Genomic DNA, 26,341 nt, shown 5'->3' on the forward strand with positions numbered 1-26,341 from the left:
TCCGAAGGGTCTCTGGCTGAGGCTTGAGATGGGCACAGGTGGCGGGCAGATGAAGTCACAGAAGTTTTGAGCAGCAAGACCCCACAGGTGCTCAAAGAGGGCAGGAAGGAGCAAGCTACAGTTTCCCACGGTTCTCACATTGTTTCAGGGTGAAAGAGTGGATACGTTCAGATAAAACGTTCAGAGATTTGCTTGGATTTCCAATCAGCTGCTGCATGAGAAGTCTCATACACAGCAACCTTGAAACTTTCATTATAAAAAAGAGCGTACAAATAAATTCACAAAAAAGAGACAGGTAATGCTGAGCAGCCAAAAAGTCGTGGTTTATTGTATCTGAAGAGACTTCATAATTCAAACACAACCCAACTGTACATTTTACAATCACGTTCTATTTGTAAACAGTTAAAAAGCCACTGACTTCCTCTGCGTAATGGGATAGACAGTTAGAATCAAGGCAATGAAATGATGGCAAATTGTGTAGTTAAAATTTTTACCCTTGTTTAGTCTCTCCTTTGACTAACAAGCATTATAATACCATTTGTGGGCAAAAAGGGGGGGCAGGAGAGAAAGACATTGTAAAAATGGTGTAACTCGTCAGTTTGGAACAACATTTAAAATTTTCTTTGTACAATGAACAATTCTGTAAGCCCACACCTCGCTTACAGGATGCATAGTTACTGATTTCGGCTTTAAGGTACAACAGTTAGACATTAACACACTCACGAGAGCAGGAACAGAGCCACGTGATGGAGTCACAAAATTGTTACCCATTTATGGATCATCAGCAAATCATCATCACTCACTAATAAAAAGACAGCATCTGAAAGCAGAATGTCAAACTCCAGCTTGAAGCGTTTTTTTTTGTGGGTTTTTTTTTTTTTGGCAGAGAAAATTCTTGAACACAGCAATACATAGTATCAGAGCTAAAAACTGGGGGGGTTTCTTTCTTTCCTGTAAGAAACTACAAGGATTTTTTTTTTTTTTTTTTTTTTTTTAAACTGGGGAACTGGTTTTCCTGAGAACCATGCTCTTTGATTTAGGACAGGAATAGAAAGACGAGAGAACATGGCCAAATGCTGCTCTTTTTTCCCAGAGATAGAAGCATCTTTTAAATCATCCTCCTTTTTTTTTTTTTTTTTGTCTTTTAAATTTTTTTTTAAATGATGGAAGAGTAAACATTTTTTTTTTCTCAAAAAACAAACAAAAAAAATCTGTAAACAAGAAGGTTCAACGTGGGAACCTCCAAAACAAAATGGAAAGCGTAGTCAAAGTGCAGGGCCCGTCCTGGGTGGCAGGTGGGCTGCAAGTCACAGCTGTGGCCACAGTTTTTCAAACTGCAGAGAGAAATCTTTAGTTTCATAACATGGAAAAACTGGTGCAAGACTTTCGTTTAGAGTCCGAAGTCAGTATTACTACTCGATCTTTTAGCTCCACGACAGATAGCACGGAAGGCAGACGTGTCCCGGCGCGTGAGCACGCACGCCCAGGACATCCTTGAGTAAACATCACACTGGAACAGCCGCCCCCACGGTGCCGACGAGCCGGCCAGAACATCGCTCAGTGCAAAGGTCAAAGCTCATACATTGTCAGCCCCAAAATGGTTTTGCAAAAAAAAAAAAAAAAAAAAAAAAGGGGGGGGGGTGAGAAAAACCAAAGAAGCAAAGCAAACATGATGCATGTACACACGTGAGCTCACGCTACGCGATCAGCACGTATGGCGCTACCGGGGAGTGTAAATCGAGATACTTTCACATTATAATATTGGCCTGCATGATTCAAGTATTCAAACTGATATGTTCTGGGGAAAACAAAGTGGAAAATGTGCAGAGAAGAGCTGTCCCCACAGGTGGCCCCGGCGGCAGGCGGTGGGCCCCACTTGGTGCCCTTTCCTTCCATCCTGATTGAGGTCACGGTCGTCGTGTCTCCATCTACCTGTCACATGGACTCTCCACCCCCACCCAGGTGGTCAACAGAAAGAAAAGCGTTAATGGGCGATGGGCTGCTGATGCCCCGGGGGTCGCTGCTGCTGGGAGGACCCCACAGGCTCGTGGAATAGTGTGGGGCCCCCCAGAGGGAAGTGCCGTGAAGGTCTCCACAGTTAGTTCCCGACAGCCCAGCACCATTCCAGTGATTGAGCTCAGTGCGGCCGGAGAAGGAGTGGGAACAGTCGAGGGGGCCCAGGCGGCTCTGGCTGGAGCCGAGGGACTGCCAGCCGGGAGCGGGGGCCAGAGACTGACTTTGTGCAAAGAAACGGCTGATCTCCTCTTCACTGGCGAACTCGGCGAGGATAGTAGTGTTCCCCAGCACACACCTGGGGAGAGACGGCTGGGTGAGGACACGGCGATCGAGCCAGCGGCCGGGCGGTCGGCCTGACGCAGAAGCAGCGGCGGGCAGGGGAGGACACACGGGGGAGCCCCTGCGACCCCAGCCCGGGGCACTCACATGTGCAAGGACTTCTGTGCCTTGAGCACCTCCTCCTTGGAGCTGTAGCGGACCAGGGCGCTGCCGTGCGGCAGGTTCAGGTGGAATGTGATCAGCGGGCCGTGCTGCATGCACAGGGTCCGCAGGGTGGAGCCATCAATCTAGGACGGGGCGGAGGGGGCTGCGGTCAGCGGCGGCGTGAGCGCCACCAGGGAGGTGGTCCCAGGGCCCCCTCCCACCTGCACAACCCGAAGCCTCCTCCTCCCTGGGGCCGAGAGGGGTGGCTCTGAGCACCCAGCCTGCAGAGGCAGCTGTCCAGGGACTGAGAAGACGCTCTCGTGGGAAGGGCAGACCCACACTGTCTCTGGCTGAGAGCAGGGCCATCCACGTATGTGTGGTCGGTTCCCAGGCCCACGCTGCAGGTAAGGACGGCTGGACCAGACCCCAGCTGTCTCCTCTGCCCCCGCAGGCCTGGGTCGCCCCCACTGCGCCTCCCCCCCCCCCACCGGGCACCTTCACTCCCGGGGCACCGGGCGTACTGTACAACCCAGGCTCCCTGGCCTCCTACCTGAGGTGTGAGGTTCTTCAGAACCAGCCAGTTGGTTATTCTCCCTGAGCTGCTCTCACCCCAGCTGGAGCCTGAACAGGACAGAACAACCATGTTCCGAGACTGGGGATCCGGGACAGACGCGTCCCAGCCGCCCACAGGCTGCAGGACGACGGCTGGGCTGCAGCTCCCGCACCTCCTCCCAGCCCAGGGCCCACCCCAACCGCGGCTCCTCGCGTGGCTAGGGAGCCCCTAGGACCATGTCCCTCTGGGACCAAAGCCGTCTCTGAATGCAGAAAGGCCTCAGTCTGATGTCGCGCGGGTGGGGAGGTGGCAGAGCAGGGACACGCCTCAGCTCTGATGTGGCACCGGTCTGCCTGTGGGTCTGCCTGCTCTGCCAGAGCGTGGCTGGGACACGCCACCAGCAGCCCTCACAGGTGCCTCAGGGACATGTCACTGCAGCTCAGGAAGGCAGCTCCAGGACACAGCCCCTCCCCCCAGCATCTCTACAAAGACGACAGGGAACCCTATGCTTGCCCAGGTCTTCAAGCCTTGGCACCGGCTGCTCCCTCCGCTCTGCCCGGCTCACTCTCACAGGCGTCCTGGGTCCCAGGCAGCTCCACCAACCCTCCCTCGGGTGGGGGCACCTGGGCCACTTTCATGAAGTCCCTCACTCTACCAGCAGTCACTTAGCTGACATCCACAAGATGTCCGTGGCCCCAAAGGACCACTTACACGTAACTCCCATGACATTAATTTGCATTTAGCAGCTTAAAACACATTCCATGTCCTGTTTACATACTCAAAACTTTCCCCAAAGAAAACACTAAATTTTATTTCAGCCAATCACTGGTCAAAAGACCAAAGACTACTAATGGGGTTTTACCACCATTTCAGGCTGGAGATAACAAAGTCTGGAATATTTCTGGGGCAGGACACAAGAAAGGTAAGACCATCTTTCCTGGGGGAGCTGGCAGGGAGCTCCGAGCCAGAGCTGAGGGTGTGTGTGTGGGGGGCACATGAGACCAGGACAAACCCCCTGCTAGTTTTTGGCAGGAGTGAGGGAGGGGAGCCACGTGTCCCTGTTTTCTAGGACAGTCTGCTTTACGCCTACTGGCTCTGTATGATTAACGAACAGCAGCCTTTCGCTCTCAAATGTCCCCGTTTAAATACATGTTATCATCACCCTAAGTCTAGGCCAAGCTTACAGGGTCCATTCTTTAACGTCCATGTGGTCTCTGCCCCCTTTCCCGGCCCTGGAACCTAACAGCTTGTGCTGTGTGTGACATGGGCATTCTGAAAGGAAGGAGACCCCGGTCCATTCACTCACCACTGACTGTTGTGTGCCTTTGGGTTACTGTTACGTAAACTGGGCAAAATGCCCCATAAAACCTAAGACATGAAGGCATGGGAAGCAGAGGGGGCGGCGCCCCAGGTGGTGTGTTTCAGTTCTGGTCCTACCCCGGGAGGGTCTGCTAGCCCGACTGCGGTGCTGCCCCGTGTCCCGCAAAGAAGCCACGCACCCATCCCGCACCCCGTCTTACCTGGGGTGTACCTGGCGTCAGAGTTCCCCCATCCTCCACCTACACGAAGGGGAGAATTCTCCCACGCAGACAAGGGTGGCTTCTGACCGGTGAGCCCCGGCGGCGGGCGAGATGGAGCAGTGATGGTTTTAGGTGGCAGAGGGACCTTCCACAGCTCGTGGGCCAGAGAGGTGTTGGTGACTGAACCAGGGGACCACGTCAACTTGGGGTCACTATTTCTGGCTACTCCAAGGGGAAGCAAGGGGCGCGGGGGAGACAATGCTTTCAGAAGAGAATTTAAATAAACACCCTTCCCCCGCCAAAAGCAAATCACATTTAAAAAACAACAACTAAAAACCACCAAATCAAATCAAAGCAAACCGTCAAAGAAAAACAAAGCAAAGGAAAGTGGCCCCTGCCCTCAAAACCCCGAGCCCACTCGTCTGTCACTCATCTGTCACCTGCGGGCGTCTTAGTCCCGGGGCACCACCTGTCCTTTAGCTGAAGCCAAACAAAGCAGGAGACAGTGCTCTGTGCTGCTGTGACAGCAGCTGGGACCTCCTTACCTCACTCACTAACCGTCCCTGCGTCCCTCAAAAGCATCACATAGGCCATTAAACCGATTGCAGCCCCACTCAGGAAGCCAACACAGCAGGCATCGCTGGGCCTCCCTGGGCTGAGGGCACCCGGCACCCACTGAGGAGCAGAGGGCTCACGCCATTGCTCACGGTCCAGGGCAAAGCCAGGACTCGAACCCAGGCCTGTCTGTCTGGCTAAGCAAACAGCGTGCTCCTTCCCTGATGCGGCCGCCTCAGACACGGGGTCCAGGCACGGGCGCCAGGGGAGGAGGCTGGGTCGGTGGCCAGGCGGGCGAGGCCCACCTGAAGTGCTTTGTGCTGTACTGCTGAGGGGGACGCTGTAGTTGGAGGCACGAATGGATGACCAGGCACTAGTTGAAGGCAGCGTGGTGTTCAAGGATGAGGCTGACCCTGCAGGCGGAAGAGCCCAATTAGTCGGCCCCATAGCAAGGACGTAGCATCTGAGAATCAGAAAAGCGTCCAGCAAAACTGCACCTTCACAGCACAGGAAGGAGGGTCCCGGGCTGCCCAGGATGCAGCTTCCTGCCCTCTGCCCTGCCCTGCCCTCAGCCCCCGCCCGCCTCCCCAGCAGCCTACTGAGAGCTGGCTCACTGTCCCCACCGCTGCTCTGTCACAGGTCTGAGAACGCGCTCCGCCTCCCAGCAAGGGGCCAGAAGGAGGACTCATTCTCACTGCTCCCAACTCCTGTCTCTGAACCCCAGGGACTTCTTCCTGGACCCCACAAAGGGCACTGGGCATCAGCACTGCCAGTCACCAGCCAGGCCCCCCATCCTGACCGTGAACACACGAGCACCCGCACACGCCTATGGTGAAATGTAACCGTGTGCTGGGCGGCAGGACGACTGTATGTGACAACCGATTAAGGAATGTGTCTGACTGCAGGGACCCCTCAGTTGGTCTTATTTTCACTCTCAGAGACAGAAAAAGCCAAACGGCTTCTCCAAAGGAAAGCCCTTTAATAGCCAGTGTGTAGAAACCAATAACAACATGGTATCTTTTACAAGAAACGCCTGTTTCTAAGTAACCATAATACTGGAACTTGCGGCAAAGTACGCCACACGCTGAGACTCTTAATACAACTAACACAACAGGAGAGCAAATACTGGCAGGTCCTTTGTCCCCTTTGTTAACTGAATTAACACACGTTTCCCATATCAAGTGATAACAAATCCTCCTCCTTTAAAAAATGGCGGACGCGTCACCTGGGGGAAAGCCCACAATTCTGTTTTCTCTCCTGCCCCCGGGTGTCAGGCGACCTGCTGTGACATGCTGTCCCCTTACCGCTGTTCCTGTCCCTGAGGTGGTCCGCTTCCCGCACAGTATTTACTGAGACACTGTTGATGACACTGCCAGGAGTGACGTAAGGGTCAGTTTCAGGGTCAATGTTTGGATAACCTTTCCACGGTTCACCAGGGCGGAACTCTAGGAACGAAAAGGTGAAATGAGATTGGGCTTAATCACCATTGAAAATTCCTTTAGCAAATATCTCAGGAAAACTTTTATTCCTGAAGTCTATGCAATTCTCAAGTATTTTGATTCAGTAATAAAATTGAATTAAAATATATGCTGTTCTTTAGGAATAACTTGCAAGATTTACAGCGGAAGTCAAGACTCTGCCTAGAGGTCTGAAGCAGCAGCTCAGGTCCCACGGCCACAGCAACGGGGTCGTTCCGGGAACCCCCCCAGGGCGGCGCGGAGAGTGGCCCGGGGCGCACGGACAGGCTAACGAGGGGCACCGAGGCCACCGGTCACCCCCCACGCCAGCCCGAGGGACCAGCCCACCTCAGTGCTGGAGCCTAAGGCCCCGGGGACAGGCTGGACTGGCCGCTGCCGCCTACACCCCCCTTAGCCTGAGCACTCAGGCCGATCACGCACATGCGGGCTGAATCGCAACCGACTGCGCTGCGCCGTGGAGGAGGCGGGCGGCCGCATCCTACCTGGTGGCCAGTTAACACTGCTCGAGCCGCTGGGCGATTTGGCACGTGGCCAGCCGTCTCCCACGGGCGCCGGAGGGCTGGCTGGCGAAGCACTGCTGTTGATGAAGTCGTAGGGGACAAACGGGGACTCTTCCAGCCTGAAACCACTTGAAATAGCACCTACAGGGGGAAAGCGAGTGAGGCGGCGGACGCGCTCCAGCTCCGCGCAGGGCGCCTCCCCCCGGTGGCTCCTCCCCCGGTGGCTCCTCCCTCCGGTGGCTCCTCCCTCCGGTGGCTCCAGGCCCCGCCCAGCTCTGCTAGGGGCTCCTCAGGGCAGCCCGTCCGTCCTGTCCATGACCTGGACATTGGGGAGAACAGCAAAGCTTCCTCGGCCCGATTTCCTGTCTGAGCACCAGGCCTCTGCCTCTCATGTCTTACCGGGCCCCCCACACTGAGGTATCCCCAACACACCCACCCTGTGTGGGCACCACGCTGCCTCCTCTCCTGCATCCACTTGGCCATGAACTGCCCTGCGCCCACGCGTCCCATCACCACCCAGAGCTGCACGGTGCCCTCCTCGTTTCCCACAAACAATGTGTTAACTGTGGCTCAATGAATGGATAACATTAAATAAGGTGAAAGTGACATTGAAAAATATGTAATTAACTATAATCAATGGAATTGTAACAGCTACACACGACGTCAGAAGGACAGTGGACTGGGGGCATTATCACTTTGTGAGGGTGTAAATGTCTAACTACTACATTGTTTTGTACACTAACAATAAAAAATAATTTAAAAAATAAATAAAATCACATAATTAACTGATGAATAATATTGAATCTAAATGATTTACATAGCCACAAACTATATAAAGGAAATGTGTCAATATATAAGAAAACTGATAGAAATCAAATGATGGTGGAAGTTATTAATACCCTACATCAGATTAAATTGTGTAAATGTTAACAAGTAGAACATTATAACAATAAAATCAATTGCAAAAACCTAAACGACCATCAAAAGGGAAATAATTATTTTTAAATGTATAACCTGACTTCTATTTTGTACACTACCATGATAAAGGTTAACTTTCGTTTTTTTTTGTTTTAATCAAGGTTGACTAGCTAATAAAGCACTTTTTAAAAATGAGGAAAAGTTCTAAGAGAATCTGGCTTTGAACAACTATCTGTAAGACCGAGGGAAGGCCGGAAGTGCGCATGCTACTTCGAGAGGCAGAGCGTGAGAACATGCTGCTACCATGTTTGCTGGGGTTCTGATCCAAAGACGTGTTCACAGACATGCTGTCCACGGTGGTCCACTTCCGCAGTCTTGACTGTGGTTCTTTAATACTGTTCAAATCCATATTTACATTCAAGTTTGAGTTCAAGCCTTAAAAACAAAATAGTGATTAAAAGAACCTTTATTAAAACATAGCACATTTTCCTTCTGGTACAACTCCCACTTGTTAGAGAAACACACGGTACGTAACAGACCCGATGTTTGCAGTCCTGCCCACTGTTCATTAACGTCACCCTGCACATGTGGCCCAGCCCGAGAGTACAAAGGTGAGGGCAGAGGCGGTGGCGGTAGCCAGGCCAGGGCCAGGCTACCAGAGGCGACACACAGAAACCCCAAGGTACCACTCGGATCCTCAGTGATACAATGTCTTCAGGCCATGAAACTGCTGACACTACAACTGCGTTCGTTAACTGGGAAATTATTTCTCCATATAATTTTGATTATTTTAAAATTCCTTGGCCAAATAAAGATAAATTTTAAGGAGACCAAATAATAAAGTTTATACGTTTCTCTCTAATAAAACTCTAGCTATTTCTCAAGAGTACCATGAAGAGAGAATTATATGTGATCACTTTTAGTTGCTATCTTTTGCTTGTAAACTGAACAATTTTCAACTGGCTGATTAGCCAGAAGACACTATCAGTTAAAAGTAAGACTGTCCTGCTCTAACAGTTGAACCTCAGGGCGCACAGCAGACTGAGACATTCTCATGGAACAAAACAAAGACGGTAATTTCTCTCTCCAATACTGTGTTGAGAAGATTGACCACTAACCCAGAGCTTCTTAAAATGTGATCCAAGGGCCATCAATGTAAGAAGCATCAGAGATGCTTGTCAAAAATGAAGACTTTTCAGCAGGAGCCAGCATCCTAGCACACACCAGCTGGTTCTGATTCTAAACTTTCAAAAACAAATGGTTTTGAATACTTGATTCTGATGAGCGTCCCCGTGATACTGGGTCAGCCAGAGTTAAACACTCTAACAATATGAATTCTCTAATATCAACCACCCCTGTGTTTGGAGAGAGCAAGTCTCTGCTGCTCTCTGGACCCATCACTTAGATCCAGGAGTCGGCAGTTTTTTCTGTAAAGGCTCAGACAGAAAAACATCCTCACTCTGGGCCACAAGGTCTCAGCGTCTCTGTGCGGTTCTGCTGTGGTAGCACAAGGCGGCTGTAGAAAATGTTAACAAGAGAGCTGTGCTCAATAAAACTTCATTTACAAAATCAGGCAGCCGGCCAACTTTGGGCAATAGGACGTAGTTCACCAACGCATGACGTAGAGAACCATACTGGTGTCTACACGGGTTTAAATCAGGAAAAAGCATCTCTTGCTGTAAAGCCAGCCAGGACAGGAAACCCACGTAGAGAAACTTCTCTCCTGCTCGGCCCACTCTAGAGGTCAAGTGCACAGCCAAACAGTGCGAGTCGGCTTCCTTCCCCAGTGAGACCAAAACTTCGCCACGGCATTCGGTCTTCTCTTATGGCTATACATGTTCTGCGGTCCCTGGGACCACCTGGTCACCAGCAAGTGGCTTCTGTGGTCTTTACCCACAGTAGAAACTGACAGGGAAACCACTTCTGGGAACATGAAGAGACGGCTAAGAGTCCCAAGGACTCCAAGTGCCCCGTGGGTCCCAGCCGAGCGTCCATGGCAGTGCCGGGGAGAGAGCCCGTGTCAGCTCCATGGAGAGGAGGCGACAAGGCAGGAGGTCTGCCCACAGCCCAGGACACCCAGGTCACGGGTCATCTTCAACCCTGTCGGGCTGGCAACCCACAAAGCTGCTTTCCAAGACACTACTGTGAGGGAAGAGAGAGAAAGCAGCAGCAAAATGAGCACAGTGTGAACCACCAAGGGTCAAAAGTGGTTCAAAATGGCACGAGAACAAAAGGGACCTAAGGAAGGAGAAAACATACAAGCCCGAGGGAGTACAAGTCTGGAGACACGACGGAAAACAGAGAAAGGGGAAGCAGATGGGATAACGGCAAGCCCTTCTCCCACTTCATTCCGAACATTGATTCCAGTACTCAGTTATGACTATTTAGACAATAAGCACAATTGCAGGTTCTGAAAACTACAAATGCTATAGTTGTCGGCTGTTTCCCCAAACCAGCACTGCTCAGAAGTTCTCTGGTGTGGCTGTTTCAGTAACAGTAAGTTTGGCCCTCCCCTCTCTTTACATCTTACAATTAAGACACCTGGGTCTCAAAAAGAAGTATTTTCTTTATTCTAACCGACTGCAAATGCAGTGTGGTTTTCTCAGGTGGAGTGCATGCAGCCCGCTGAAGGCCTGGCTGGTTTTCCCAGGGAGCAGAGCTAGAGCGTAGGAGGGACCACGCACGCCTGCGGTACCCACGCATCAGCTCCCGTTTTGGCCAAGGAGACCCACCTATAGGGAAGCTGCTGAAAGCGTTGACTGGCGACGGCCCTTTCTGCAGCTCAGGCGTAGTGTGGGGCATGACATTTTCAAGGAACGATTTCATGGCTGGCTGATGGAGTGACTGCTGCTGAGACGGTGGCGTCTGCTGCTTCACCAACAGGTTTGGATCAAGCTGACGAGACTGCTGCATCATCTGCTGCTGCATACTGAGAGGTCGGCCCTGAAGGCAACAAGACGACCGGGGAGAACTGTGAGGTCCTTACAGATGCCCAGCACGTTTCATTCACTTCCCTCTCTGCGGGGAGAGGTGGCCCCTGTGCAGCCATTAGCACGACCAGGCAAACGGCACACCTCACTGGTTTGCAAAAGGCATTTCCAGGCTCCTCCTAGTGGAGGGGTTGGGAAGGAGGTGGGGTCCCAGCAGAAAGGGGAGGCTCAGGCCTACCTGCTGGTCCGGCGGCTGGCGGCCCCCAGAAGGCACGCTTCTCTGACTCTGCGCCCTCTGCTGCTGCGCTAACAACCGCTGGGGGGAGATCGCAGACAGGGTGTCGGGATGGCGCATCAGCGACTGGCAGCTGGCCCTGGGGCCCCGCCTCCCCTGCCACCCCAAGTCCTGCACTGCCTCCAGCCGTTCTGCTGAATTCAGCCTTTTGTTCAATCGAGGCTCGACTTTGTCAGGAAAGTTCCCTGGTTGTCCGGTACCCACAGCACCCCCGGCTCGGCGGGGCTTGCTCTCCCAGTGCCAGGCCTGCCTGTGGGACTCACCGCCTGGCTTCACTGACAGACGGTGAGCTCCACGGCGCCGCCATGTGCCTGTGGTGTTTCCGGCCCCACTTCCGGCACAGCCCAGGACCAGCACACGGCAGACCCACTACACGTACCTGCACAGGCCAGAGTGTCCTTACCTGTAAGTGGGAGATCTGAGAGAGCTGGTTCAGTTGGGAGAGCTGGTTCAGCATGGCCACCTGTTGAGGGCCAAAGAGCGGGTTCAGGCCACCGCTGTTGGGTGCGTACTTCAGCAATGAGACTGGAACCTTAGGACGACAGCGGGAAGTTAATAATGCGACAGATGATGTGCACTAGCGAAAGGGACTGTGCAACGTCAGCTGGCAGTAGGGCAGTTACGTTTGTGGAATCCGGGGGCGGGGGGGTTTCGAATCCCTCGAACTGTCTCTCGCGGCTTCACTAACTTCCTGTCACATACACTTTCACGGGTGAAGTACAAGGTGACAGATGAATCTACATCCGCACATCTACTGCGCTACTGCCCCCTGGAGGTGTTTGTCGGAGACGAAGGCAAGCCTTAAACTGCTCGGAATCACCTCGCCCTCCTCCATCCTTTCTAATAGCAACTAATTCTGCGTCAGCTGCCTGTCAAGGTGCCAGGAAAATGTGCGATGGTCCATGGGTCATGTCCGTCAAACAGGAAACTGTCCAAGGCCCTGCCAGGGACACAGTGGGGCGAGGGGGCGGGCGGGTACGGACCTGAGCGGGGAGCAGTGGAGGAGGCACTTGAGCGCGGAGATTAGGCTGCGATGAAGGGAGAGCTTGTGCTGGCGGCGGCTGCACGCCCCGGGCTTGTGCTGCTGTGCTCCCCACACCAAACACGCTGGGGTTGCCGTTCTGCAAGGACAAATGGCCGGGTCCTGAGGGGCCACCGTCAGCGCCACACGCACGACTGACTCAACGCAGTCACGACACACACGAACGCGCATGTCGCTTCTACACATCATTCAACAGAGCCTGTAACGCACGTGTGCACTTACCTGTCTAACAGAATTCAAGTTTTGCATACCCAGCCCTGCTATGGAGCCGAGGGCCTGGTTAGGTAGTGCACTATTTGAAGGGGGGAGCTTCACGCTCTGACTGGACATAAACTGCATGTTTTGGGGTTCATCTGCTACAATGCCGTCCTGATTGGACAGACAGACAGATGTGCAACAGCAGCCAAGCAAACAAGTGGAAGGGAGAAGCCATGGCAGGAACAGAAGTCACATGACATCCCAGCACCAACAGGAGGGAGACAGGCAGAAAACAGAAGAGATCAGATTAGTGTTACTCCTGAGCACACAGAGAACCAAACACATTTCATGGGGTTAAGCAGCAAATACAGATGCAAACCCTAGGATCCACTGAGACACATAAAGGACAATCAACTCGAGATCCAGTAAGAGGGTGGGCACTGGCATGTAACACTTTCTATCAAAGGTTCGAAAATGCTGATGAGACAGTCATGCTATTAAGTGCACCGTTTTCTTGGGCACAGGGGTCACACACACACACACACACACACACACACACACCACCACCACCTACCTTATCAAAATAAGGACTCCGTTCCACGGGACACTCTTTGGGAACCTGAGGCCGAGAGGCGGGGCCTTTCCCGACCGTCCGAGTGTAATCACCAATGCTTAGGCTATGCTTATCTATCTCCATCCGTTTGTCCTGTAACATTCCTAATAAATGCAGGAAACGACGTTACCAAGTAGGAAGGCCGCCTCTCTTCTCAGATCAACTTGCGGCAGAAAAAACAGTCACTTCACCAACGGCAAAGGGACACAGGACAAACGCACGTGCATTCCTCAAATGTTGGCTTTAGCAGATACTATGCCTTCACTGAGTCGGTTAACTTGAAAACAGACTAGCAGACACAAGGGGAGATACCTCTGACCACCTCTCATCTGCTTAACCTTAGGATAAGAACACAGTTTCCAATAACAAATGAGAAAAGAGCACCTAACAAATGCTTGCTACGTATGGCTGGGCACTGTCCAGAGGCCGAGAGCTCTGACTCAGTGCCTGTACCTACAGTTGTCACCCGTCAGCAGGTGGGGACCTGGTGACCTGACCGCTTACGATCCCCCTCAGGTCCCCTCCGTCCATTACTCCCCACTCCCAGACCCCTGTGCAGTAAATACGGCCTCCTCTCCCGGAAACCCCCGCCTGCAAAGTCACGTTTGCTCGAAACACTAGCCCCCAAGCTACCAGGAAACCTCAACAAACCTTTTCCAAGTGGACACTGCTCGTGGCCCCCATGCCCTGAGCAGTGTCTGTTCTGGCTTGTCCCCGTGCCCACAGCTGACCCCACTTGGCCTGTTCAGTTGGGACCCGCCAAGGCTCGCTCAGTCCAACGAGGACACACTCCCTCTCTCAGCCCTCAGACTCGTGCAGCACCAGTGCGTCACCACTTGCTGCCACTCACGTGAGCCTCTAATACAAGTGTCTGCTTTGCCGGCACTCCTTCGCTCAGCCCCACGTCCTTACCTGCCAGCTAATAAGCACAGCCACTCAAGTGCCCCACTGTCACTCAAACAGGTGACACCAAACACATTTCCCCCAGATCTTCCTTCATGGAACTTGAACGTGGGATCTTTCTTCTCCTAGTCACACAGCCTTGAAACCGTGGTTTTCAACTCGAGAAACTCTCCTTCGCTCCGTCTCCCTGTTCCTTATGGCTCCCCATTTTCTCAGTCCTCAGCTCTCGTCCTTTCTTGGCAATGGCCGCCGTCCCTGCTGCAGACACCACAACTCTCACCCTTACTTCCTGCCCTCCAGGCAAGTGGGAAGGAAACCTTTCTACCTAAACGAATGCTGTTGGCTTCAGGAAGTCCTTGAAGGATTTCCTCGTTGCCAGACGGCCCTGAGGCTGTCAGCAGAGGGTGCAGGAGCCGGCCTGCCCTCCCTGTACTGCCCCTGAAGCTCCCACCAGCACCCCAGCCGTTGTGGAGCAGAGCACGTCCGGGGGGGACACTGCCCCTAGGAGGTGGGCGTTGCCATGGGGGTGACACCTGTGACGTCTGCCTGGCAGTGAGCTCAAGCCATGTCCAAGAGTCTGGGTCCCGGCTGTGGGGTGCAGTGGGACGGGGGGGGGGGGCCTCTTCCTCGGGCATGCTGTCGGGCCTAAGGTTAGTGAGTTCTCCTTCACGGCCTGCGCTTCACGGCCCGTCCTGCCTCTGACCACCCACCCACCTGCATGCTCATACATTTCTGCACGTTCGTATTGAACCTCCCCTGTTCCGATTCCTGAGCAGCCTCCCCCGCCTGGACTCAGACTTGCTGTGAGCACCCTGCACGCCCAGGCAGGCAAGTCGGGACCACCTGTTACAGACCAGCTCCCTCACCTCCACAGCACCCGGCTCAAGCTCTTGCTCATTCTCACTCCCACGTCTGCGCTGACTTCCATCCTGCCCACCCACCGTCTCGCTGGCCAGCGTGACGGGTCCCTTCGCGGTTGGCCCTGCTCTGCTTGGCACCGCTTGGGGCCAATGTGTGCTGCGTGCTGTCCTAAGGTACTTCACCCTGGGCCAAGATGACTTTTCTAAAACCCAACTCCCAATCACGTCAGCTTCCTGCTTCGACCTCTCGAAGCTCACACGGCCGGCATGGAGAGCGAACCCCAGGCCCCTCGCCTGGCGTGTTCACACCTTCACCCAGGAGGCTCCCAGCACTCCCACCCCCACACCCCTATTTCTCGTCCCCTGCAGGGACCCTGTCAGCATCGCTGCAGTGTCACAGGCATGGGCATCTGTGCACCACCCCATCCGCCTGGAGAAGTCCCCCTGACAGGGCCCTGCTTGAGACAACCACAGGTGGCGTCCCCACGCACGGCCTTAGGTCTGCGCTGACTGGCAGTCAGAAGGCACACGCCTCTGCCACATGCCTCGGGTCCCCGGCTCACAGCCAAGGTCAGGGCTCTGCCTTCCAGCGGGGCCATGGCACAGATACGCCTGTCCATCCAGAGGGAACACACACTCAGACTGATCTAACTCTGTCTTACCTCCAGGCAGGTCCATCTTATTGCTCTGTACGTTTTCTTCTGGCGTCTCTCTCTGAGGGTAAGAAAAAGCAGCATGTTAGCAGACCTTAATTCATCAATGAAAATAAATAAAATGGGAGAATTTCACTTTATTTCATGATTTGTGAAATGCAAGTGGATCATAAAACTTCATTTTCTCTGCCTCATAAAAACACTAGTTTCAGACAGAAGACACGTGACACCGTCGATGGTTTTAGCTTGAACGAGAACAATAAAGCCTTCATGGCCAGTTCTGCCTAAGGTCAAACGTGTTCACATGGACTCAAAGATAACTTACTAAGAAAGAAAAAAGTGAAATGAGGGGAAATTTATGGACCACCATTAAGAGGGGAGGGGCTGCTGGGGAAACATACTCACCGAAAAACTGATATTTGAAAACTGCTTAACAAACGGGTTTATCCACGCGTCTTCCTGCTTGTTTCCACCTTTCATGACTCCCTTTGTAAAACAAAAGAGCAGAAAGATGCCATGGCCACCTCTACTTATCTGGGCATAGTGACGGTTTAATACACTTCAAGACAATTCCCAACTCTCATTTTTAGCCAATTTCTCCTCCAATCAACTCTTAACAGAGTTAACAATTAAAAATCAACTTATTTGATTTTCAACTTCCTTTGCTTCAGCCGTCTGGGATAGCTGTGATGCACAGAGAATCTCTAAAGACAAGCAGTCAGAAGGAACAGACAGAAGCAAAGGGCCTCTATGAGCCCCCAAAAGGGTCCTCTGAATAAGTGAGAATCCAATTTACAAATGGACTGTGTTCTGCAGGATTAATTAAATTTGCATCTTAGAATTCTCACACCAAACCAAAGTACAAAGAGTCAATGGGTTCTCAGGTTAGTCCAAAGAAACCAATTTAACCCGTAATTTAATTATGCCACGAGCGCTGCACTGCGGGAACACCATGTGCTTCCACGTGCCAAAGTAGTTTACAATTTCAGGCCATGGTGCCAAGAACACACTGGCCCCTGCTTGCTGTTGGCTTTGTGGGGCTGGCCGGGCTGCGGGCGGCGCAGGGCCGGCCCCCTGAGAGCAGGAGGACTCGCCATGACGGGGCCGAGGCTCGGGGTGCCCACCGGACCCTGCACCGCTGCCTTCATCGCCGGCCCATTGCGACCAGCTGTCCCTTCTGACTGTGGAACAGAGCACAGCTTCACCTCCCGAGTGCAGGTCTCTGCAGCAAGCGCCTAGCCCTTCCGAAGTGCCGCAGCCGTCTGGCTCCCTTTGCTTTCTCCCCGCCCCAGCCTGCTGGTTGCCAAGGCCTCAGGCCCTTGCCCTCGACCTCCACGCCTGCCCCCAGCCCACACCTCCGCTCTAGCTGCGCGACGCAAGCCTTCCCAACTGTGACCCTGACACTGGGCCCTCCTCTGTCCCCATTTGGCTGTCATTCTATGACCGCTTAGTGCTCTCTAGAGAAATGACTGGTAAAAACCAGCCAATGCCGCCTTCTAGTCAATTTCACTGGCGCCATATTTTATACAGACTGAAGTTCACAGCACTCGGCACAGGACTGGAAACACTTGACAATCTGCCTTCACTGAACTACAGAGCCAGCGCGTCTTCTCTCAAGCTAGTCTACGTCTCCTCTCTCCGGGCTGCTGTTCTCCTCCACACCGCCCCACCCCTCTGACCCACGCCACGCGGAGCTCCTCGGAGGTGCAGCTCTGTCCTGAGCCCCCAGCGGAAGCACAGTACCTGGCACACAGCAGAGGCTAAGTAAGTGCTCGCAGCTGCTGTTAAAAGATTTCTACAGTAGAAACAAAGGAGAAAGAGTAAAAAGGCTACACACCCTCTCCCTTCTCCTTTTTTTGCCGCTCAGACCCTGTAAGGAAAGACAAAGTCACAACACAGCACCGTCCACGGGGGGCACAGGGTTGGGCACGGGAGACGGACGCTAGGTCCCTGCTGTCACTGACTGGTCACGCCGCTGTGGGCAGGCCACCACTTCTTCCAGCCTCAAGTTCCGCAGGACTCTACCTCGGCAGGTTATGAGGACCAAGGACTCACGGGACATGTGCAAAGCACTTCACAAGCCACATGGTGAGGCAAGAGGCAATTTCAACTAGATGGAAACATTCTTTAAATGGAAATGGCAGGTCCCAGAACTCGAATCCCAGGATTCAGAGAGGAACCCGCAGTCAGCTGGTGTGCTAGCAGACACCTGACTCCAGGGCCGCTCAAAAGTAATGGCTCTGACAGGTGGGGAGGGTGTGAGAATCACCTGGGGACGGGGTCCCCGGGAGAACCAGATAGCGCATCCAGCCCCACCTGCTAAGAACCACATTGTAGGTCGGAGGTGCTCAAACCTGGCTCCGTGGCAGAGATACTGGGGGGCTTGTCTGGGAAAGAAACATGGTTCACGCCCCCCACAGCGGACTGGGGGGCTGGAGGCTGCACGTCTAACACATGCCATGGGCTTCTGACGTACAGCCAGGTTTGGAAATAAGATCTGTCCGCGCGTGAAGAAAGCAAAACCGAGCTCGGCTCACTCCTAGGGATTGTCGTCACGGGACCTTGTGGAATGGGAAGGGACAGAGATGACGGACGGATGAGGAGGATGGGGACTCGGGTGAGCAATGGGACCTGAGCTGGCAGTGGGATGGAGCCAACATGGAGGTTTGCCCTGCTCTCCCTGACAGCACGCCGCCCCGTGGGCAGCCCCCGGCAGCCCTGGCGCAGGGGGGGAGAGAAGCCCCAGCTGTAGCAGTGGGGAGAAAGGAAGTCCCTGGGGACGGCTTCTCCAGGTGGCTGCCACACAGCACTACACCTGAGGGGCCGCCTGGCTCTCCTGCGTGCCATGAGTGGGCAGGCAGGGCACTCATTTTCTGTGGGCAAACTACCTTTGGAATTTCACATTTCAAGGGCTTTGCCCTTGAATGTTTACCTTTGATGACATTTTCTTTGTATATGGTGGCCAATTTAAAGATGCATTAAGCTCTTGCGATGAGTTACTATTCCACATTCCAATCTCCACGTCCTCCTCGTCCTCCCAGCCGGTGGGGCGGTTGGCAGGCAGTGGCATGTCATCGCCACACCAGCCGTCTTGCATAGGTTTTGGCCCTGATGGTGGTTGGTGACACAAAGAGAAACATACTTTAACAATTCTTTCAGGAGCACGAGCATACATTAATTAAGGGGGTGGTGGGGACGACAATCTAAAAACCCCACTTTTATTTTCCTTCCCAACTCACAGAGCAGGAATGTATGTTTATACTGAGCTATAAGTCCCACGAAACAAGAATTTATCTTTATTACACATTTCAGTAAAACACCTTCCAAACGGGGCAATGGTGGTGGCCGTTCACACCCATTTAACGTGGTGACACCGGGCAGGTGATGGGTGACATCTAGGAGACTTCGTTTCGATAGATATTTTCCAGGAGAATGGCCAGGAAGCAGGGCAAGTCACAGGCAGAAAGGACCCTGCCTCCACCCAGCCTCTGGAGCTCCTATGGGGTGTCCCTGGCACAGCCTATAGGGCCCGACAGTGTTCCCCTCGACAGCGGGAGTCCTCCCGGAACTCGGCTCATTCTCTGTATAATCTCCAGAGGGTCATCTGGAAGCTGGGCTAGCCAGTGTGGGTGTGTGTCCCCAAGACTATTACACGCAGTCTCTCGTGTTGGGAAGACTGGAAGTGGCTTGCCTATTTATAGATAATCTAATCTGGCAAAATCTAATTTAGCTTTGGGGAAGTATATGCAAATCATTACTAGTCACAGTTCTAAGGAAAACGAGAAAAGAGAGGGAAATTCAGAAAGATAAAAGAATGCTACAATTCAAAGAGCCACAGAGTGTCGTCTAGTACGATGACACGTGGCTCCCTCAACAACGACAAATGTTATCCAGTGACGTGACTACAGTCAACAAAAGATCCCCACCACCACACAAGGGCCCCCAGGGATTACCAGTCACTTACCAGACTTGCTTAACACTTGTGGACCAACAGAGCTGGAGCCCCACGTGGGTGTGCTGGACGCCACAGCCATGGGTTCCCCCCAGCTGGGACCACTGTCTATGGGTTTGCCCCACGCTGAAGTACCATTATCCACAGTTGTGGCTGCAGTAGAAGGCTCCCCCCAGGGCTCACCCCAGCCTTTAGAAAGTGTGGGAAAAGAAGTCATCAGCACATGGCAGGGGTACAGCGGGACCAGAGAAAACAGGAAACAACAGACGAAGAACTTCACATTTACGTATCAAATAAGGGCACCATGACAGGCACAAAAGATGGCATCTGTTTTGTGTAAAAGAGGTAAGTCATTTCCCGTTACTGTGATTTAACTATCAACACGTGAATGTTTTTTTCATCTCTTGGTTCGTAACTGCCCTCGGGGTGTAGGGCAGAATCTTTTGAAAAACCTTAATTATGGCATGTCATCCTCCTCTGAATTTAATTCCTGGAAGGTTATTCTGAACCAAACCTAGTGAATCAAAGCAGGTGACCAAGCTGGGTACCAGTGGGTGTATAGAATTTTAACCTTACGTGCAGCCTTTCAACATCACTGTTCTGGAAAACAATGAATCATGTCCAGTTAACAAAGACAATGCATTCCAATGAGACTTCCTGCAAACGTCCTTGTCAAGACAATTTGGAGAGACAGAAATTAGTTCCCTGTGATAAAAGTGGGAATTCCTGGAACGGTGTTGTTGAGTCTGGTCAGCACGCACTGCATCTACCGGACGTGGATTTCACGCTTACTTAAACCACTTCTAAGGCCAAATGGAGCACCTACTGTTTAGAGTATCGTTGCTAACAGTTCTTTGATTTCTGGGCATGTTTCACTGCAATAATAAAAGCAAAAAGTAACGGCCTGACTCAGAAGAGCTGAGAAGTGTTCGGCACCCCCACTGGACAGCACGCTTCCAATTCTGCCTCGTGCAGCTTTCCTAACGGACAAGAGTCTGGAACTCAGCACCAGAACCGCGGGGGGCACAGCTGCTGCCAGACGGGGCGCACGCACCTTCCCCGGAACCTGATTCCCCGTACGCGTCTCCAGGCCTTTGCGTGCACCTCCGGACGCTCTGCTGAACCCACCTCACGTGACACTAAACCCAAACCAGGCTCACGCTTCTGGGCCATGCTCGGAAGCCCATCAGACCCCACCCAGGGCACTTACCGGAAGCACCGCCGGCCTCTGGGCTGGCACTGCTGGCACGTGCAGACGGCAGCAGCTGCTGTCCCTGTGCTGGCTGGTCTGAGCGGCTGCCGTTCGGGATATTCCGGTCCCACATGTTCACATTTTTGTAGCTGTATTTGCTGGGATCTCCCCAAGCGGAAGTTCCATCATCAATCTCCATTTTGCGCCGTATGGACTCCGGGGACGGCTCCTCCCAGCCTGTGGGCTCTTCTTCTTTTGTTGGGGCCGGAATCGGTCCTCCCAGCCAGCCCGTCCCGGAGGCTTTGCCTGGAGCTGGCGGGAGTCCCCAAGAGCCGACCACGTCTTGTTGCTTGCTCCAGTCCGGAGAACTGACTGGCTTTGTCGCCTCTCCCCATGCCAGAGACTGACTAGACTTTGGAGGATCACCCCATCCCTGGGAAGGACCAGGTTTAGAAGATTCATCCCATCCTGACGAGTTATTTGGATTTAAGTTATTTCCCCAAGTAAAAGAACTAGTTTTACCAAGTTCATTCCAACCGGAGACAGACCTGTCACTGTCACTACCTCCTGAGCTAGATTTCTTAGTAGCCTCACCCCAATGGTTACTCCTCGACGTGTCGGCCCAGTTGTCACTGGCAGAAACGGACCAGCCCTGGTTTGATCTCTGTCCGTCACCCCAGCCCTGTTTGTTCTTTTGCGAATCATTCCACGTGCACTTCTCCTTGCAATTCCCCCACTGATTGCTCCTGGCCATTCCTGTAGCAGCAGCGTCGTCTTCCCAGCCCCCCTGGCAGCTCGAGCCTTTGGAATCTCCCCAGCGCAGAGCGGGCCTGGGCTCTCCCCACCCCGCTGCCGAGGACAGATCACGACCGTCAGGGCCCGTCTTCTCCGTACATGCCCCTGAGTTACAAGTCTGTGCCGCCGAGCAGCCCCAGGCCTCGGTGCCGTTGTCGGGCTTCCTGTCCCCGCTCGGCAACGTCTCGGTGTCCCAGGCAGTATTCTGCTTAATAGGAGTCTGGCCCCAGCCGGCGTTGGACAGGACGCGCGGGTCTAGGTCAGCCCTGCTCACGATGCTTTGCAGTAACGAGTGCTGATCAGCTTTTCTCCTGTCTCGGCTCTGACTGTCCACTGTTGCTTTGTCCTCGAGGCGCCCAGGGCTCTCCACACTCCCCTCGCTGTCCCCCGTGCCTCCCGCTGCGGCCCACACCCCACCCTGCTCACTGGTCTGCGACGTGCCAGAACCTGGACCATCCTCCTCGGCAGACCTCCACCCGTTCGTAAACGTCTTACTGCTGCCATTTGCGCTGTCACTGGAATGCTGATTGCTGGGCAGTTTGCTCCACTCCACGCCGGGGACGCTGGCAGCTGTGTTTTGTGCAGGGCTTCCCCACCCTCTCCGACTCCCTCCGGCACTGGCACCGTGGGCACTTCCCCAGGGCGCACCCTGGGAGTTGGCTGGTGCCGCCTCCCACACGCCGCCTCCCTTGTTTGTGTTCACCTGGAAGTTAGTGCCCACGGGCCCGTTGGCGCCAGGCTGCATTGGAGTTGCGTTCACAGTGTCACCAGGAGCAGGGCCATTGGGGCTCGCGCACGTGTCGCCTGCGTAGCTGGCGCCGTAGGCCCCCCACGTGGTACCGTGAGAGCCTCCACTTTTGGCGTCCCCGTTGCTAAGGTGAGCCAGGGATGTGCCATTCGTAACCGACGGCGCCTGTATCTGAGGATGGGACACTGCGCTCACACGCCAGGCCCCCGGATTGGCAGGCAGCTCGTTACTCGGTGCTGAAGCGGAGTTTGGTAAACTAGAGGTCATGAAGTTAGTAGTGTTATTTGGCCCAGCCACGTCAGTGGTGACATTCTGAGGGTGACCACTGAATGACACCTTCTGTGTGCCACCTCCTTCGGATTCACCAGCTTCCTGAAGGCCCCCCCAGGCCCCGGGGGGGGCAGAACCACCCCCTTTAGAATTAGTGCTCTGGCTGTGAGGCCCCTGGCCCGTGCAGCTGCACTGGGCACTCGTGCCAGCACTGCCACCCCCTCCAGGCCCTTTCAGGGCGAGTCCGTTGCTCTCTAACACTGGCCAGGCCCCGTGGCTGCTGGCTGAACTCAAAGTGCTCAGATTTAACCCTCCATTGGATGAAGAACTCACAGCGCCCCAGGCAGGCATCCGACCCGTGCTACTCTCTGACTTGCTCTCAGGAGCTTCCGCAGACACCTGACATGTGCTTATTCCGGCCCCGTGGGCGACGCCCCAGGGCCCAGGACTACTTCCGGCCCCCCCGCTATTGCCACTGCTGCCGACCACAAACTTGCTCTGGGCGCCCAGCCCAGCGCTGCTCCGGAGGCCGTCCTTTTCACCACCTGTGCTCCCCGAAGCCATGGCGGGGAGGTTTCTCTCGGACTCAGCACCGGAGGCAGAGTCAGCGGCCACACATTCTGAAGCCAGCTCCGGGTCACTGCCAGCGACCGAGGGCCATGCTGATTTCTCCGTGGGCTCGTTCACAGCAGCATTCTGACAGCTCGGGCTAGAGTCACTCGTAGAAGACGCAGGTCCCTGCTGAGATGTTTCATAATGGGGTCCGGAATCACTGTGGTTTGTACCTAGAATGAAAGAGAAGCAGCCAACTTTATGCAGGGTTTGGAAAGGTGACGACTGGAGGATCAGCCTATGTGGCTCCCTGTGTCACAACACACGATACCTGCAGTACGGTTACAGGGCGCTGGTACGTGCCAGCCATTTCCCACGGCCGCCATCAGCCCCACACAGGCGGCCGCCGGTGCCCTGAGGGCCCAGAGCCGTCCTGGGACAGCACTGCCGTCAGTATCTGCGGAATGAGCGAACTGCTAACTCAGCAGCAAGCAAGAGTCTGGAGTCAGGAAGGACTCGGTCAGGCAACAATGTATCAGTAGGTAGGAGGGAGCCCCCGAGGCCCAGGCCTGCCGGACAGAAGGGCTGGGAGGGACAGAAGGGCTGGGAGGGAGAGAAGGGCTGGGAGGGACAGAAGGGCTGGGAGGGAGAGAGGGCCGGGGAACAAGGAGCACCCAGCGCCCTGGGGGGTTGGGATGCAGCCGGAAGGAAGCCTCTGCTCGAAGAACAGCTTTCCCACACACCTGTCTTGGGTTCTGTGACAAGTTTCTAAGAATGACACAGTCTTTTCTGTTATGTTTCCATCAGGGTTCATGTTCAACCTCAAGTACCGCACACAAGTCAGAGCATGTTTCCTTGTGCTCTCCTTCACAAGAATGTCTTTATGTACCTACACCGCCGTGTTTATTAGAGACAACAGAGAAACGGGTAACTGACATGCTGACGTCAGGTCACGGAGTGATTCTGATGAAAACGCGGCGGCTGGTACTGACGCCCTGGGACCAGTGGTGCCGTCCCGCGAACCTGGCCTTGTGGCGGTGTGTCACCGTCTAGTACGCTGCTGACGGCGGGCAGTGCCGCCGCTCCGCCCCAGGTGCAGGGTATGGGGGTGAGCAGTTCCTCACAGGAAGGGACTGAGCTGCACAAGGTGTCTCTAAGGCTCACACTGCAGTTCTCTTCAGAGCAATCATCAGTTAGTAGCAGCGCTTTGAAATAACACCCACACCCAAGTGTGATGGACCCAGACCTCATGGACCAACCACGGGGGCTGGAGGCCTACAGAATAAATGTAACTCACTACTACACATCTTTTCAAGTTCTACAAATGACCGATTTCCACTCCCGGTTTAAGAATCGTTTTTCTAAGCTGACAATGCCTGTCACCCACCAGCAGGATTTTTCTCAGGAAGTGAAAGAGGCCGAAAAGTCAGAATTACTGGATAAACACAAATCGCTACACCTGCCCCTGCTCCGCACGACGGGCCACGAGCTTTATCCACACGACTGTCACTGATCCCTGGAAACAACCCTAGAGCACAGGTCCGACCCCACAAGCACCTGCTCCCCAAGGAGGAGAATAGTCCTGCTTCTGTACTGACTTTCCTCATCTCAGGAACTCACCTAAGATTCAGCCCGATTCCTTCCAGTGCACAGCAAATCCAAACCGTCACCAAGTCCCAAATCCATCCACTTTCCTCCGAATCTAAGACAACGAAGCCATCATCGTCATCTTCTCACGGACCACAGCGAAAGTATCTCTGTTGCCATTATTTGCATTTTCGTGTGTGTGTGTGTGTGTGTGTGTGTGTGTGTGTCTTGCTACTTCCATACAGCAGGAATAAGATATAAGATGCGGAATGTTAGACAAAACTACCCAAGTTGAAAATAAAGGAAGGGACCTGGAATTGAACAATAGAAAATCAGAAGCATTCCCATAACAACCGGAAAAGATAGGAATATCTGTAACCAACACCACTGCTCAATGTTGTTCTAGAAGTACTACCTGATGAAATATAGCACCCAAATGAGGTGAAGATAGGAGAAAAAAAAAAAAAAAAAAAAAGGTTAACACGTAAAAAGCAATGATTTTCCTACAGACTAGGCATAATCGACAAGAAAATGTGATGGAAAAAAGCCTCACTGTAGCAGCCACGAAAACTACAAAGCAACTTGGAATAAAGCGAACAGAGGCTTTTAGTCACGTGGGATTAAATGTCATTACAGGCCCAGAAGACGCCTTGACTAAGTGTGGAAGCTTGTTCCTGATTTGGAAGTGCAGTGTGTCCTAAGTTTAATGCACTTATGAGAAACTGCTGACAAGAGTCTGTAACTTGATTACAGTGATTTAAAAACTCATATAAAACAAATAAGAGAATTTTTTAAACCTCTGAAAGAAGACTTATAGGGTGCCAGGGGAGGGTGGGCCGCATGTCCTCGCAGCACTAAAAGAGCAGCGCACGGTCAGAGTAAGTCATCCAGGAACAGACCCGAGGACATGGCAACGGTCAGCATTTTAAACAGAAGGACAAAATGAATATTCGATACTTTAAAAATGAAGCAATTTTCCAGAGTTCCAAATGTTAAAAGATGAAACCATGAAGTTATCAATGAATGAGAAATTGTTACGCAGGAAAGCAAAGAAACCATGAAAGAAATGACACAGATCTGACTACTTATAAAGAAAGTGAAGCTTTTTTCTGTCGGAATACATCAAAAGCAAGAAAAGGCAGCAGAACACACATTTTGTAAACCATTTCTATGCCCCATAAAGTTTCCACTTCTCCCAGAATCAGAGACGGGAGACGGGGGCTGGTGGAACCCAGGCTGTGGAACAAGACGCCTCTGCGGTCACAGCCGACCCTGAGACTTGGAGGAAGACAGACGATGCGTTTCCCGCACCCAAAGGGGAGCCCAGTGCAGTCCTCGCACTGTGGAGAGGACGCACAGGTGGCACCAGGCTCTTCCAGGAAACAGCCAGGGGCACCGCTGTGGGGGGGCGAGGGGGCAGCTGAGTGGCCCTGGGCGCAGAGCACAGCACAGGCGCTCGCCCACCGCACTGCAGGCCCTCTGAGCAGGAAGGGCCAGTGTATTTAATAACACCCTCTGATCCAGTCCTTGCTCACATTTCTGCTGGTGTCCCAGCGTGTCTTCTGTAAGCACGCGAGACAGCATTATAAGTTGCTCAGGGATGAGTTAAAATAGAGCATTTTGAGAGCTGCCTACCCGGTTACCCACTGGGGAAGGAAGGAGGTGTAATAAACGGGTTACACAGGAGTTTTATACTATAATATGTAGTGGATGTAATTCTTAAGGTGAGGGGTCTGTGGGTGCTTTCTTTATTACTCCTTATAGCCATTCCTGCATTTGAATTTTTTT

General features: G+C 53.3%; 1 protein-coding gene across 10 annotated transcripts in view; it reads right to left on the bottom strand.

Moving 5' to 3' along the window:
- Positions 1–299: 299 nt before the first annotated feature.
- Positions 300–26,341, bottom strand: part of TNRC6A (trinucleotide repeat containing adaptor 6A) — a 126,453-nt gene continuing 100,411 nt past the window's right edge. For 6 of the 10 annotated variants that reach the window (XM_074322874.1, XM_019750173.2, XM_019750172.2 and 3 more), the window contains 20 exons: positions 20,620–23,199; positions 19,422–19,598; positions 18,390–18,565; positions 17,295–17,327; positions 15,863–15,943; positions 15,467–15,518; positions 13,003–13,145; positions 12,453–12,599; positions 12,172–12,309; positions 11,592–11,720; positions 11,132–11,209; positions 10,696–10,906; positions 8,267–8,398; positions 7,028–7,186; positions 6,372–6,512; positions 5,373–5,480; positions 4,513–4,734; positions 2,990–3,060; positions 2,443–2,582; positions 300–2,311 (listed from right to left, as the gene is read on the bottom strand). In XM_074322874.1, the coding sequence (XP_074178975.1) occupies positions 1,936–2,311; positions 2,443–2,582; positions 2,990–3,060; positions 4,513–4,734; positions 5,373–5,480; positions 6,372–6,512; positions 7,028–7,186; positions 8,267–8,398; positions 10,696–10,906; positions 11,132–11,209; positions 11,592–11,720; positions 12,172–12,309; positions 12,453–12,599; positions 13,003–13,145; positions 15,467–15,518; positions 15,863–15,943; positions 17,295–17,327; positions 18,390–18,565; positions 19,422–19,598; positions 20,620–23,199 (5,294 nt within the window). In that variant the 3' untranslated portion in view covers positions 300–1,935. The remainder of the gene's footprint in view (positions 2,312–2,442; positions 2,583–2,989; positions 3,061–4,512; positions 4,735–5,372; positions 5,481–6,371; positions 6,513–7,027; positions 7,187–8,266; positions 8,399–10,695; positions 10,907–11,131; positions 11,210–11,591; positions 11,721–12,171; positions 12,310–12,452; positions 12,600–13,002; positions 13,146–15,466; positions 15,519–15,862; positions 15,944–17,294; positions 17,328–18,389; positions 18,566–19,421; positions 19,599–20,619; positions 23,200–26,341) is intronic. The other 4 variants (XM_074322876.1, XM_019750175.2, XM_074322877.1 and 1 more) reach the window with 2 other exon arrangements.

This window comes from Rhinolophus sinicus, linkage group LG18, assembly GCF_036562045.2.
Source record: "Rhinolophus sinicus isolate RSC01 linkage group LG18, ASM3656204v1, whole genome shotgun sequence".
Classification (NCBI taxonomy): Eukaryota; Metazoa; Chordata; class Mammalia; order Chiroptera; family Rhinolophidae; genus Rhinolophus; species Rhinolophus sinicus.